We start from the raw sequence: 13,282 nt of genomic DNA, 5'->3' as shown, positions 1-13,282 counted from the left end.
TATTTCGCTTCCTCCCAGAATCTTGTACCTCTTGAAATGAACAGGATGGCTCTACAGGATGACCCCAACAGGAGAAACTGCTGATGTGATACAACAGCCACCTAAAACTTTTTTGCATTATTTATCAAGATGCAAAATGTGAGAAAATTACAGGAATCTTAAAAAATTAGGGCTTTCAATCAGAAATACTGCACTCGTAAAGCATTTTTTATCTCAAAGTATTGTTTCAAGTTGAATTACCAGTAGAAAGATTCTGAACTATGCCTGCTGCAGCTGTGTGGAAAATAATATCAGCACCGTCATTTAGGTAATGAAGGTTGTTGCGACAATCAAATCCTCTGTATCCAAAGACATGGTCTAAAGCCAGCTCCTGGTGAAGTAAAACAGAAGAAAGAATAAGAGTGAAATGAAAGACCAAAAAAGGAAACTACAGAGTTCAGATCACATAAGCACAGTTCTAAAATAATTACACAAGCTACTTGTAGAGGCACTAGAATAATTAAACAATAATTGATCAGTTATCCCTGTTCTTTTGCTAATTATTGAGGCATGACATTCTCACAGGCTATCTACAATGCTTTGATCGGTTAACTAAGGCACTGCATTTATATTATTATTTCTCTAATAATTCAGCTGGCTGTAAATGTTTGGTTTCTGTAAATTTCCATTCAAAATAGATACAACTTACAAACCAGGCCCAACATTATTAATCTGCCCATCACAGTTTAATAGCCGTATAGGGTATCAGATATTTGCAAATATCTTGACTTCTACTTCAAGAGTCTTCAAAAATCATTCTCACAAACTACCAAACTTTAACAGACCAAATTCTGACCGTCAAGTCCTTATATGAAGCAAGGGCAAGCTATAAGTAACTCTATAATTATAAACATTAATCAGAGGTGTAATTTCAGCTTACAATAAGCAATTGCCAAGAAAATTTCCGCCAGAAAAACAGTGACAGTTAATGGATTGCTGCTAAAGTTGCCTCTACAGCCCAGAAGACAGACTTCATGAATCCATCCCAAACACGATTACAGCTTACTTGGAACAACTCAAGCTACACTGACAGACCAAGTGATTGTTGCAAATGCTCCACACAGATCACGGAACAGTCCTTGTTCAGCTTATTACGGGGAAATTCAATCAAGTTGCTTGGGGGGGGCCCTACAGTTTGAGGAAAAAGGTGCATTCCAAAGTAAATAAGCAACGTTGTGCAAGCTCCTGCACATGAGTGTGAAAGTGTGGTTTCTGACTGCCCATAACCTTGGGGTTACGCAGTGAGTATGGGCTCTGCCTGCCCTTCAAATCAGGAGACAAATTCTGGGTGTGCAGAGATCTGCTGTTAGAGGCAAGCTTTGCCACCCTGCATCCCAGGTTCTGTCTGACAGAGGCTGCTGTCTACCATCACCTGCTGGTGCTTGCCACCAGAGCTGAAAGCACTGTCTCGGAATGGCGCTCTCTTCTACCTACACGTGACTTTAGCTGCCCTCAAAACACGGATGATTATCACCCAGCACCTATTGTTTCTAAAGCAAATGAAGAAGTATTAAGCCTACCTCCACCAGTTTCTTTTTTTTATTGATGTTGTTCTTTTGCAGTTTTTCAGGTTGAGGAGCAGCTCTGCTAACTGGTGGCCTGAAACAAACATTTTAAAAAGAATACAATCAATATGTTTGAAAGCAAGATAAAAATCTTCAAAACCATAGCGTATGTGAACAGAAAATGCCCCACTGCAACTATATGAGCTTAATTCCTAGCTTTTTTAGAGTTGTACGATAAACTGACTAAAATCATACGCATTTCGATGGAAAGAGCAGAAATAACATTGATGTAGATTTTGTGGATGAGTGGCAGAACAGAACGCCTTACACCATTTTTTTAAAAAAAAACATAATGACTTCAATCCATGGAAAAATCCTTGAATACTGAATGACAATAAATTGACGCTTTCAGAAATGATCTAAAACATTTTCTACAGCTAGCAGTTGACCTTTCCCCAACTTGCTGCTTCTGAGAAGCCCATCAACCTTGACATGATTTATTAAAATCTCCTCAAAATCACATTAAAGATGAAGTGATTAATTTTTAAATGTACAAGTCATTCATCCGTGTGAATTTAACAGAGACTAAGGCCAGCAAAGCATTTTTATGTAATTACAGTTGTTAAAAGACAAATGTAGAACAGACTGAAACAAAATGTGACTTGTGCAAATGGTCTTTATGGACAGATACCCTTTACTGCTACTATTGACCCTTCTGAAAGAAAAAGAAGGGGCACAACCCTAGGAGGAGTAGAGGGAGCTCAGTCTCTGGAAGTTCATGACCTTGCAAAAATCAAGCGCCTGCTGCACAGGCTCCCTCCGCGTTAGGTGACCATTGTGTTAGTTTAAGCACAATGATTCTCGCTTTCTGTTAAGGGAAATCCATGAGGGCTAATTGTAACCATGTCAGCAGTGGAACAGCGCCATAAAAATGGCACCGGATTACTGGAGAAATTAGCTCATAGAAATCTGACCTGGATTCTTAATTACGTTTGATCATCTTTGACTTAGAAAACAGGTCTTGCTAGAAGGCTGGGGCAGAAGTGGTGATGGCAGGAGAATAAAATGAGGTATTATGGTTAAACACTTGCTCCAAAACATCACTCAGTGGCTGCTGTCAGTAACACAAACCCACCCCCACTGCATGCCTTTAAACTCCAGTTGCAGGTTCTGGAGACGGGGTTAAACCAGAGTGGGGCTCTGTAAGTAAAATACCAAAATGCCTGGCCTCAATTTACTTAATAAACACTCAGATTTGGAAAGCATTTCCACAGTTTGAGATTTCAAAAAGTTCGAACCTGATGTACATTACATATATGCTGTGAAAATTAGGTTGTTGATCTCCTTATCCTGTAACTACCATTAATTTTCATTTTGCAAAAATTAACTGCAGAAGAATGAAATCCCTTTCACTTAGGGGGAGCTGCTTTTTCTGGAATTGTGGTTTTTATGGAAGGTATTAAGGGCAACAGTTGACAAAACACACAGCTAGAACACTGCTACACAGCTAGAATACTTATTGCAGGAGTAAGTAGAATGAAGATCTGAGCTTTACAAAATACAGAACACAAAGCCGGAGGTAAACAAACTATCCCACTTCTCAAGCAAACAAGCAAACTCACTGAGTACTAGCAAAGGACATTAGCAGGTGGATCTTGCGACATTAAAAGAGCAAAAGAGTTACCTTGATCCCCTTGTAAGCAGCAAACAAAGCCAAGTAAGAAACTTAATACAGTTTAGGTGTACTTCTGACCACTTTACTCATGCACAAGCATTTTTAGAGTTGATCAGTCATTCCTTTGTGGCACAAAACATGCTATTTGAGCATGCCAGCATGAACTAAAACAGAAATTAAAGAGTGCACCAGTCTACAATTTGGAATCATCATACTCTGGCAGCCCTGGGTATACTCTGAACTAAAGATCCTACAGGACGGAGGGAAAAAAGGGAAGCTACATCCATGCTTCCTGCATGCTTTATACTGAAGGAGAACGTGATTCCGCACGTTTGTTTATTTGCAGGTGCCTGACAGGGATGGAAACTGGTAGGCACGTGACAGTCTCATAAGCACTGCTGAGAACGCACACAATGGATGCTTGTTTTCTATCCCAGCTCAGCCTGCAATTTAGCCTGGTAATTGTTCGCTGGTAGGCCAGCTCACTTGGGGGACAGCCTGTACTTTTTTGTTCGCAAGGAAACAAGTACCTTTATTCTCTCTGAAAGCGGTCGGTCAAGCCACGTTACATAACCGTCAGCGGTAACTGGACCGCTCAGCAGTGCAGTCACCAGGAGAGAAGGGCGGAGGAAGTGGTTACAAAACTTAATTATCTTATTTCATTTCAGCCCAGATTTACTAGGGCCTTTAAATCAGCACTTATGAAAAGAATAAATAATTTCCTTGCACGCTTCCTGCTCTTTTTTCTGTTTTAGTGTAATTTTAAAATGGATCATTTTTACACTTTTTACCTAGGAATATCAGTTAGAGTTATGACAAGAGCAAGCCAAACTTTTTTACGAAAGCAAGAGAACACTACTGCTATGACGTGATTGATAATCACTAGACTGTAAGCATGAGATTTAATTTGGAAACATACACATACACACATGTACTTTTATATATATCTATTCACAGTACACACAAACACGAACGTTGTGTGCATTCATATATACATATATACATGTATATATACACAGATGTATGCATTCATTGCCTTATCGTCTTAATAAAACAAATGTAAAGCAGCACTAAATGTTTTACATTTTTAGAAGTCATTTCATTTTGAACAAGTCTGTGACTACACCTGATTTATTTTCATACATATGGCAGCAGTGTCAAGACAAGAAATTTGCTCTGCAGAAAATTACATATATTTACCCTTTTTGACCTCGCAATCTGCATCGTACATTCACCACAAGCTGTGCTTTATCTGTGCTCTGTGTTGTTAGTACTTACTTGACAATTCCCTGCCTCCAAAGGAAAGCAAGTTAAAACATAATACAAGCATTAACGGTTTCTTTCCAGTAATTTATAATAAATGTGCTTATATTATATTACAGGATGGATGAGTTCCAGGAAAGATAAGACACAGTCAGACATTAGAAGGTTTTCAGTTCTTTAGATACTGTGAATACAGCAAATAAAATTCCTGTTATTAACGATTATTTTGAGGATACACTCACACAAGTATGCACGGCTATAAATCAGTGTGCTAACTCCAGATTTAAACTGACAAAAATCTCACCCACTGTCTTCATGCATGCAGAAATGTAAAGAAATGTGAGTGACAGTTCTTTCACTCTCTCACCAGGTGAGAAGGCCATCCGAAATGGCCAAGACCAGGGAGCAGGAAGAGGAGCCTAAATCGGATGGACTTACCAAGAGTTGGGGGGGGGCGGGGGGCAGGGAATGGAGTTCTGGAACAGTGGGCACCTTGAGGGAGAAGAGAGAGTGATGTCCGAGAACAGGGCCAAAGTGCAGGGGTGGGGGTGGGGAGCAGGGGGATGGTGTTAGATCCACTTATACTGAAAATAATGGAGAAAAACCAGACCAAAAATAATCTTTACAATAAAATCTAAGGGATAGGGATAACAAACTCATGTTTTTAAAGCACATGGCATAATTGCTTCTCTGGTGAGAGATGTCTGCATCAGTAATAAATTGGCAAGAACACAAATATTCTGTTCTGACACCAACGGGAACAGAATTGGATCTTCAAAAACAACATTGCATGAAAGCGATAAACAATGAGGTTTGGAGCAGGGACAGATGGACAAAAACATCCTGACACTGAGAAGGTGACGGGCTGGGCCCAGCAGGAATGGGTAGAGAAGAAACCAAAGAGAGTCCAAAAGGGAGACTAACACGTGAATTTAGATGGCTGCTTGCTGGAGAGGGAACATACTTGGATGCTACACAAAAACAAAAAGAAGCAGGACTGCTCCCAAGAAGAGAAAGCAAGGTTTGAAGAGAGGTAAGACAATCTACTACTGGTGTCTGGACAACAGAACAAAAAACCCAAGCTTTTTTTTTTTTTAAGAAAATAATACTGTTCGTTTCAGAAAAAAAAATGCAAAAGCAGCTTTTAAAAGTGTGCTTCTGCTAGTTGACAGGAGGGGAATTCCCAAGCGCCCTAAAACTGCTGCAAAACTCCAAGAGCTGTAAGAAGTGATTAAAAGATTTTGTGAATTCTAAACCTTTGCATTTTCCCATGCCAACATACATAGGAGTTTTACATATAACTTTTCTGCTGTTACTTTTCCTTTACATTTTGTAGATAACACGAGACAACAAAAAGGAATAGTATTCAATAGGAAAAATAGCCGAGACTGACACAGTGACCAAAGTGCAGCTGAAACAAAACTAGAGGGAAACATTAGTTGTAGTGTAAATTATTTTTTAAAAGTGTAGCACTGAAAAAGCCTTAGCATGGTTACAGTATTTATAATTTCACATGTATGCTGATGCACTCTTTAAAAAAAAAACCAAAAAAACCCCAACACCCCCCCCCCCCCAAAGGTATTGCAGAACATATGGCAGTGATAGCCATTTTTGTGCTTTGCAAGGGAAGCTAGTCATTGCATTCACATGTCATTCTGGTTCAGTCTCCAAATGTGAACCAAGGAGAAAAGCAGCTTAGTAAGACGGGTAATCACTTCTGAATGAAATCTGAAGGCCTTTCTTTTTTAACAAGGTCATTGTTCAAAACATCTTGTAAAGCTGTTAGTTTAAACAGCTATTGTAAACGGCTGGCCCTGCTGTGCAGAGATGGGCCATACGTGCAACACACTGGACAGGCAGGGCTGTTGGGAAGATCCTTCAGTCTTGTTTGCCAAAACCGGCTTCAGGGAACACCCTGCAATAATGTGCTTTAGGCAAAACCCACGTTTCTGCCTGGGCTAAAAAGTTTCAAATACCTCAGGTAATGAGACTTCGGGAGAACTCTCTCCATACACTCCCAAAGCATCAGAATCAACCCAACTTTAGCATGTTCTGGAAGGTCTCTCTCTTTCCTTAGATGTCTCTTGGGGTGTGTGATCATGTTTGAGAGGAAGAGCCTTTTCCATTTTTTTGTTGTTCCTTACATAAACTCTGATTCCCTGTTTGGAAGCTGTGCTTATTGTACAAGTAAAAATATTTAACCAATAGTATATGGAGAACTTTTGGGCTGGAGGCAAAACATACTAGACAGATCCTTCCCCTGCACAACAAAACCTATCGGAAACAACACTTTTTTGATCCGTCCTGGACTACAACCCACACAACAACTCTCAAACAAAGCTGAATGTTTCGCATCAACCTCAGCACAGAGAGCGCTCAGGTTCTGAGAGAGAAACACTGGTAACGCGCCATGTGTCGTGACAGCATTGGCATCCCTCAATTCCACACCCACCAAGTGTCACACAAATGCCTTTGGGCCAGCTCTGTGCTGACCTGTGGGAGAAGTGAGATTGGCTCCGACTGCAGTAGGTTGGCAGGGATCGTAAAAATACCAGGCACAATGTGTTCAAGCCTGGGGACAACTGTGATGAAACCAGTGTGCTGCCAAATCCATTTAGGATGCATTAACTTGACATAATGCTGCTGAGGAGGTATAAGTGAATACTCCAAAGGATGCTACTCATTCTCAAAGAGTGGGTTTTTGCTGAAATAAGCCCAAGTTATTTTCTCCACCCCAGAGATGTGTTTTTCCAGATACATTTTGAGTAGCTCCCACCTACACATCAATACAACACAGATTTACATTCAAAGCTCTTACACTGCGCCCACAGCAGTGTGCATGTAAAACTGCGTGAACAAATTTTGTAACCATATGTCTAATAATTCAGTTTATGATACAAAGGCTTGTACTTGCCACGTGTGGGGGCTATTTTGAAAGCTTATATAATTCAGCTCATATAATTTTAAAGAAATAAATAATCAAGAGAATAATATTTGAAGAGAGAAAATCCAACTTAACCTCCCTTAACTTCTCCTCTTTATCAGAACATATGATTACAAATGACGTGTAATAACACAACTGAGAACAGGCTCTGAGACAGATAACCCACGGAAAGGGAGACAAGCATGTTAAGAAAACAGAAAACTAGACAAACATGCTAATGCTGCTTTTTGTTTTCTACACATTCAACCTGCTTTAAAGGGGTTTCCATCACCAGGTGTATTACAAGAGTTTTCAGTTTATGTAGAATCATGCAAATCAAACTAAATGAAAGCTGCAAACAGGATACATGTTAGTGGTTAATAGAATGCAAAATGCAAACAAATCTTTGCCTTTCATATTAGTAACATGTAGTCTTCACGCAAGCTGGTTTTAATTTTATAATATAAATTCTTTGCCAGTTAAACCGGTCCCAGTTCAAAAGTCAGCCTTTTTCTGAAATAAAGCACAATGCCTGTGGAACACGCAGTATAGCTTACAATTGTCCTGGATTGTCTGGGATAGTCCCACCAGTGACCAAGTGGTCCCATGGTGTGGGAGCACTGCTCTTGGAGCTCCCACACCGTGAGACTGCTCCTGCAGCACCTCTCATTGGCACCCCGCTTCGGTACCTTACAGGCAGAGCAACGAAGAGGATGCCAATCAGAGGAGCAAAAAAAGGAAGAGGAAAATAAGGGCAGGTGGGGAGGAAAGGACATGGAAAGGGAGAAGAAGAAAAACAAGAAGGTTGGGGAGAGGAGAGAGAAACAACAATCAATTAATTATCTGAACCGAACGCACTGACAAGTACAACAGCAAGACATTTTAAAACTGTTCCTAAGCCTCATCTCTTCTGTTCTTTTTCCATCCTAAAGCTGTAACTGCTGACGGAGACAGTAAACCTTGGGTCCCCCTCAATAATACTAGACCATGACTTATTTCAAATCCTGCAAGTAAAATCTATCATGTAACTTCTATGTTCCTTGGAGGTATTAACGGAATCATCATTTTTTTCATTATGTAAATAAATAAGACAGGAAAAGTACATTTGATAAAGTGCTTTCATTTTCTTTTCTAAGGAAAAAAACCTTAATATTATCCCCAAATTTGTCACATACAAGTTTTTTTGCCCTTTATAATAATGAAATTTCTCTGCCCTGTTTGCTCAGGGGCCCAATACCCTGGGGAAGACCAGTGTAATACAGATTTCCTTTTCACCTTGCTGGATCGTGCTAAGCACAGGGCACGTGCTGGGTAGTACTAGAGGATGCAGAGCAGATAACTGCAGATATCTCAAAGGCGGTTATCTGGTATCGAGTATTACTTCCAGTCTGTCCCCCTACTCTCTCCCATGATGGGGGAGAGAAGGGCGAATTAGTGGCTGATCTCTTTTGACAAAAAGACAGCAGAGTAAGTCTTTGCGTTAATTTTGGGGGAGTCATTGTGAATTGTTGATTCCTTTCCAGAAGGGTGGTGTTTGTTGCAAACTCTCCCCTCATAACCCGGCGCTGCCTGTATCAGCATTCAGCCACATACTTGCAATCTTCTCAGGAGACACATCTCAGTTCTTGAGATCAAACTCCTCCTGAATTGTACAACGATTCGTTATTTCTAGAGGGATAATGTACTTCCAGTTTTTCAGATTCACCACTCTTAATATTACAGAAACACAGAGTCCTGCAAGCTTATTCTAGCGAACACAAATGTTAAAAAGATGGAAATGTAGCTATAATGAAGAGGAAAATAAAACAGCCATCTTCTTGAACCAAAACTGTCTACTAGGTGTCACATAGTACCTTCGAAGCATATTTGTATTATGTAAGGAGGGAAATAACTTGTTCACAGCAACAGTTCACCTTCTAAATATTACTATTTAAAGAAAGAAACATCGTTATCTTGAAGTCCTTGCTCCCAAGAAGAAGCTCAGAGCAACAGCCCTAGCTATTCCTGCCTCTTGCTTGAGCTGGATGCTTATTTTTCTGTTTTTCCTTTTCTTAATTTAAATCTACTTTGTTTAACTCTGGGTTTCTACCCACTATACTTCTGAATATCTCACAATTTTTCCCGTCTCAGACATGCAATGAAAATACAGGAAGGGGGATACTTCTCAGATCCTTATTGCATTTTGCAGTGAAAGTGGACCAGCAGTTTTTCAGGACTTGGGATTAACTATCTTAAGTGGCCTTCCAGCTTGTAACATATTTTTCAAAATTTAGACAGTATGTTAACAATCTCAGAATATTCCCAGTGTGTAAATCCCGCCAAATGCACAGTCTTTGGGGTCTTCATACAGATATATGGCACAATTAGAAAGACGAAAGATTTGGGATTAGAATATCTTCTCCAGACAATCTTCCCCCTGAAAAGACTACCAGGTTTTCACATGTACCTGCCTGAAAGAGAATGGAATACAGCCTCTTGGTTCCCTTCTTCGTATCTGAAGGGACTGGGAGAGGCTACTTCAGCTGTGCCCTTTACAGAAGCTTTAAAGCTTTGTGAACTGGCTTCAGTATCACTCGTTGCCATCTCACTCAGCTCTGTGCACAGAGGGATTTCAAGACTCCATGTCTTGAAGACCTGCTGATTTAGAACTTAGGTTTTCCTTAACACTGACAGTTGAGTACTTGTAAACTTTCAATTTCATCTGGCTTGATCGACTGTCACTTTGGACCCTTGCAGATGCAAAGAAAAGTCAGCCCAGTGCTTTCAGGAAGCTTTTAGAACATGCTCAGACAAACCCTTCATTAGCTGCTGCATGTCTTTGTATTCTCTGAAAAGATGAACGTGGCACAGCTATGAAGCCTCCCTCCTAATCCTTATGTCTTACGAGGGAAGCGAGCTTCACCCTGAAGCACTCGTAATAGGGAGTGTCAAGATTCTGCATAAATTGTGCACACATCAGTGCAACTGTGGCCAAAAATTGAAGCCTTTGACAACTGCAGTCGCCAACACATTCATCTCCTCTAACTGCATCCAAAACCCAGTACCTTTCACAGCCTCAGGCTCTATCCCAGCACAACACCCTCAGAAACTGCATTTGCCTGCATTTCACCATATAATTTCTGCTTCTGTTTGACTATAAATTCTGCTAATGTACACCAATCTGATGAAGAAAGGGAAGGGAATTTATCTTTGACTAAGAAGCTATATATGAAAAGTATGGGATCTGTTGACAAATGTAACAGAACAGCAAATTCCAAATACAAAAGATGTGATTATATTGAAGTAGCCCTAGAGGTCATATAAAGAACGTGTAGAATAGCTGTGACTCTTCAGCATAAACGATGGAAAGGACGGTACAAGGGTTTATTTTTAAGCTATTTTAAAATGAAATACAAAACTGTTGATTACACAGAGACAGTAAGAAGAAAAAAAGGTACAGAGAATGTAAACATTTTCCTTTTTGCTCTCTTCAGTCTAGAGCTTGTTACAGGATAGATTATTCTTTCAGATAGGCTACAGTATGCTATTTTCATTTACAGTCATTACGAAGAGACTACTACGGAAATCGGAGGCAACCTCACTACAGAGGAGGTGCCTACCCATGTAATTAGGTGCACCAGCTATAAACAGAGTGGGTAGTGTGGAAATACTAGAGGAGCTTCCAGCCTCAGTGTTGCTTTGTGGTGCTGGATAGCACAAAGCATGTTTTCCCGGCATTAAGGATGATCAGTGTCGTTGTGACAAATGGGAAGCCTGCTTCGTTTCTCTTCTTACATGCTGCTTTGCAGGTACCGCAGGTTTGGTTTAAAAGGTTGAAAAAAAGCAAACGGCTTGTTTATTTCAGGGGGTGCCTTCCTCCACAGCAACACAGCAGGCTCAGCTGAATCAGCTCATCCAGCGCAGGACTAAGAATGTGGACAGACTCGAGTCAGGAAGCCTGACGTGTATGTGGCAGACTGAGATGCTCCTCTGAGAAGCAGAGTACTGGCTTGCATCAGACAGCAGGCCCGTGGCCAGGTTTCAGAGAAGAAAAGCTTCCTAGGGACCCAAAGGGACTGCAATGATTTTCATTCCTGGACTGAAAATAGCACTGAAAAGCTGCAGAAGAGGCTGATGCTTATGCTCATATTGTTGGCAATTCACTAGTACAAAACAATTGTAAGCCCAGCTTAATTGGTCAATTAAACTCACTCGACAGTTACTTTTGCATCATCAAAGCAGAATAAAGCAGCTGCAGGGTACAAGGGTTGCTGGTGTAAAACATCTGGCCATTGTACCACTGGCACTTGTTATTTCATGTGTAATAATGATTTAGCAGTATTTGCCCAAAATAAAATAATATTTTTCCTTTTTTAATTCAATCTCAAAACATTCATGTTTACTAGATAATACACTATGCCTTTTTATAGAAAAATGGAGGAGCAAAGACTTTATAGGAGTAAATGAGAAAATGGAAAGAGATATCCATAAAAGAAGGGGAAAAGAAATGGTTATGGTCCAACATTATATTGAAAAAAAATCACTAATCCTCCCGCTGCATGTTTTTGTTAAAATGTTGTGATGAAAAAAAAGGGGGGGTGTGCAACATTATTCTTCTCATTTTTCATACTCAACATTTGTTCTCCTATTCAAATACCAAGTGAAAAAATATTATTACTTGCTGTCCACGATGCTCAGCACTGCTTTCTTTGGGAGCTTTAAAAACAGAAGCTAATTTATTTTTCGAAGGTCTGTAGGAGATTAGGAAGTATTCCTAACTCCATTTTGTATCTTGCAAATCAGGACACCAAGGAGATTTAGAGCCAAAAATCTCAGAAGCAGCCACTTAATCTGTTCAGTGTAATTACGTGTTACGTGTTTGTTCAAAAAACCGCTTATATGATCTCCACTTGCAGCTATGAGCATGCAGTTTTTCTGCAAATTCAGCCACGCTCCTCTCGGCTGACAGCAGGAAACGAGGTGGTACTCAGAGCCAGAGGCTGCCTGCAAAATATTCTATCTGCCAGCCATCACAAGAAGCTCTGTGACAGAAGCAGGAACAAGAAGGCAGCTCTCCACAGGCTCCAGCGCGCTCTCTTCTTGCCACCCCAGCCTCTTCCTACACACAGCCCTCTTATCTTTTGCAATACCTGCAGGAGGGATCCTACAGCACAGCACTGCTTACTTCCACACCCGCTGTATTCCCCGAGGACTAGGGATCCTGTTCTCTAACTAGGGCAGGATGCCTGTGGGGACAACACTATGCCATCACACTACTGGTATTGTTACTAGTCATGCGTCCTGGGGAAACTGAGGGGAAACAACTAGGCTTAAATTCTTTCTGTGGGCTAACCCTCAGGAGTCCTTTCTGTCAGTGCCCAACATTGGGCAAAAGCAAGAAAACTCATGATAAAAGAACAACCACCTATAAAAAGAAATTTTATCGAAAGAGACTGCATGGATTCACAGCTGAGTCATCAACTGGACTCGCAGGTGTAGATTTACTGTTCCAGATTACAAAGAGGAACGTATTTCACTGGTTATAGAAACTCCTGTTCTGTCCCAGCAGTCCTGTCCCAGTCAGTTTTCACTCACCCACTCCCCTACGTTTGTGTTTCACTGGACCTCACCCTCTGTGCTTAGCTCTTATCCCTTTTCTTTACTGTCCTCTCCAATAGTGTTTTTCCAGCTGGTTTTGCTTTTTATTTTTTTTCAGAATAATTCAGCCTAAGGTCCATGTGTGCCGTAGGAAGTTTCAGCTTTAACAGTAACAACCTGACACAATTACAAGCCACTGAAAATCTTTCAACCAAAACATCACCAAAAGCCTTAACTGCAAAGTATTTACAAGCTCACCCAACCACAAATGTCCTGCTGTAGACATACGCACAGCTACGC

At 40.6% G+C, this 13,282-nt stretch overlaps 1 protein-coding gene across 3 annotated transcripts in view; it reads right to left on the bottom strand.

The window, feature by feature from the left end:
• Positions 1-13,282, bottom strand: part of EML6 (EMAP like 6) — a 118,083-nt gene that overhangs the window by 14,407 nt on the left and 90,394 nt on the right. For 2 of the 3 annotated variants that reach the window (XM_027783268.2, XM_005235031.3), the window contains exons 28-29: positions 1,560-1,638; positions 241-370 (exon numbers count right to left, since the gene is read on the bottom strand). In XM_027783268.2, the coding sequence (XP_027639069.2) occupies positions 241-370; positions 1,560-1,638 (209 nt within the window). Of the gene's footprint in view, positions 1-240; positions 371-1,559; positions 1,639-6,061; positions 8,095-13,282 lie in introns of those variants that run through there. The other variant, XM_055816009.1, reaches the window with a different exon arrangement.

Source organism: Falco peregrinus, chromosome 11, assembly GCF_023634155.1.
Source record: "Falco peregrinus isolate bFalPer1 chromosome 11, bFalPer1.pri, whole genome shotgun sequence".
Lineage (NCBI taxonomy): Eukaryota > Metazoa > Chordata > Aves > Falconiformes > Falconidae > Falco > Falco peregrinus.
This window is presented reverse-complemented; position numbering and strand designations above follow the sequence as displayed.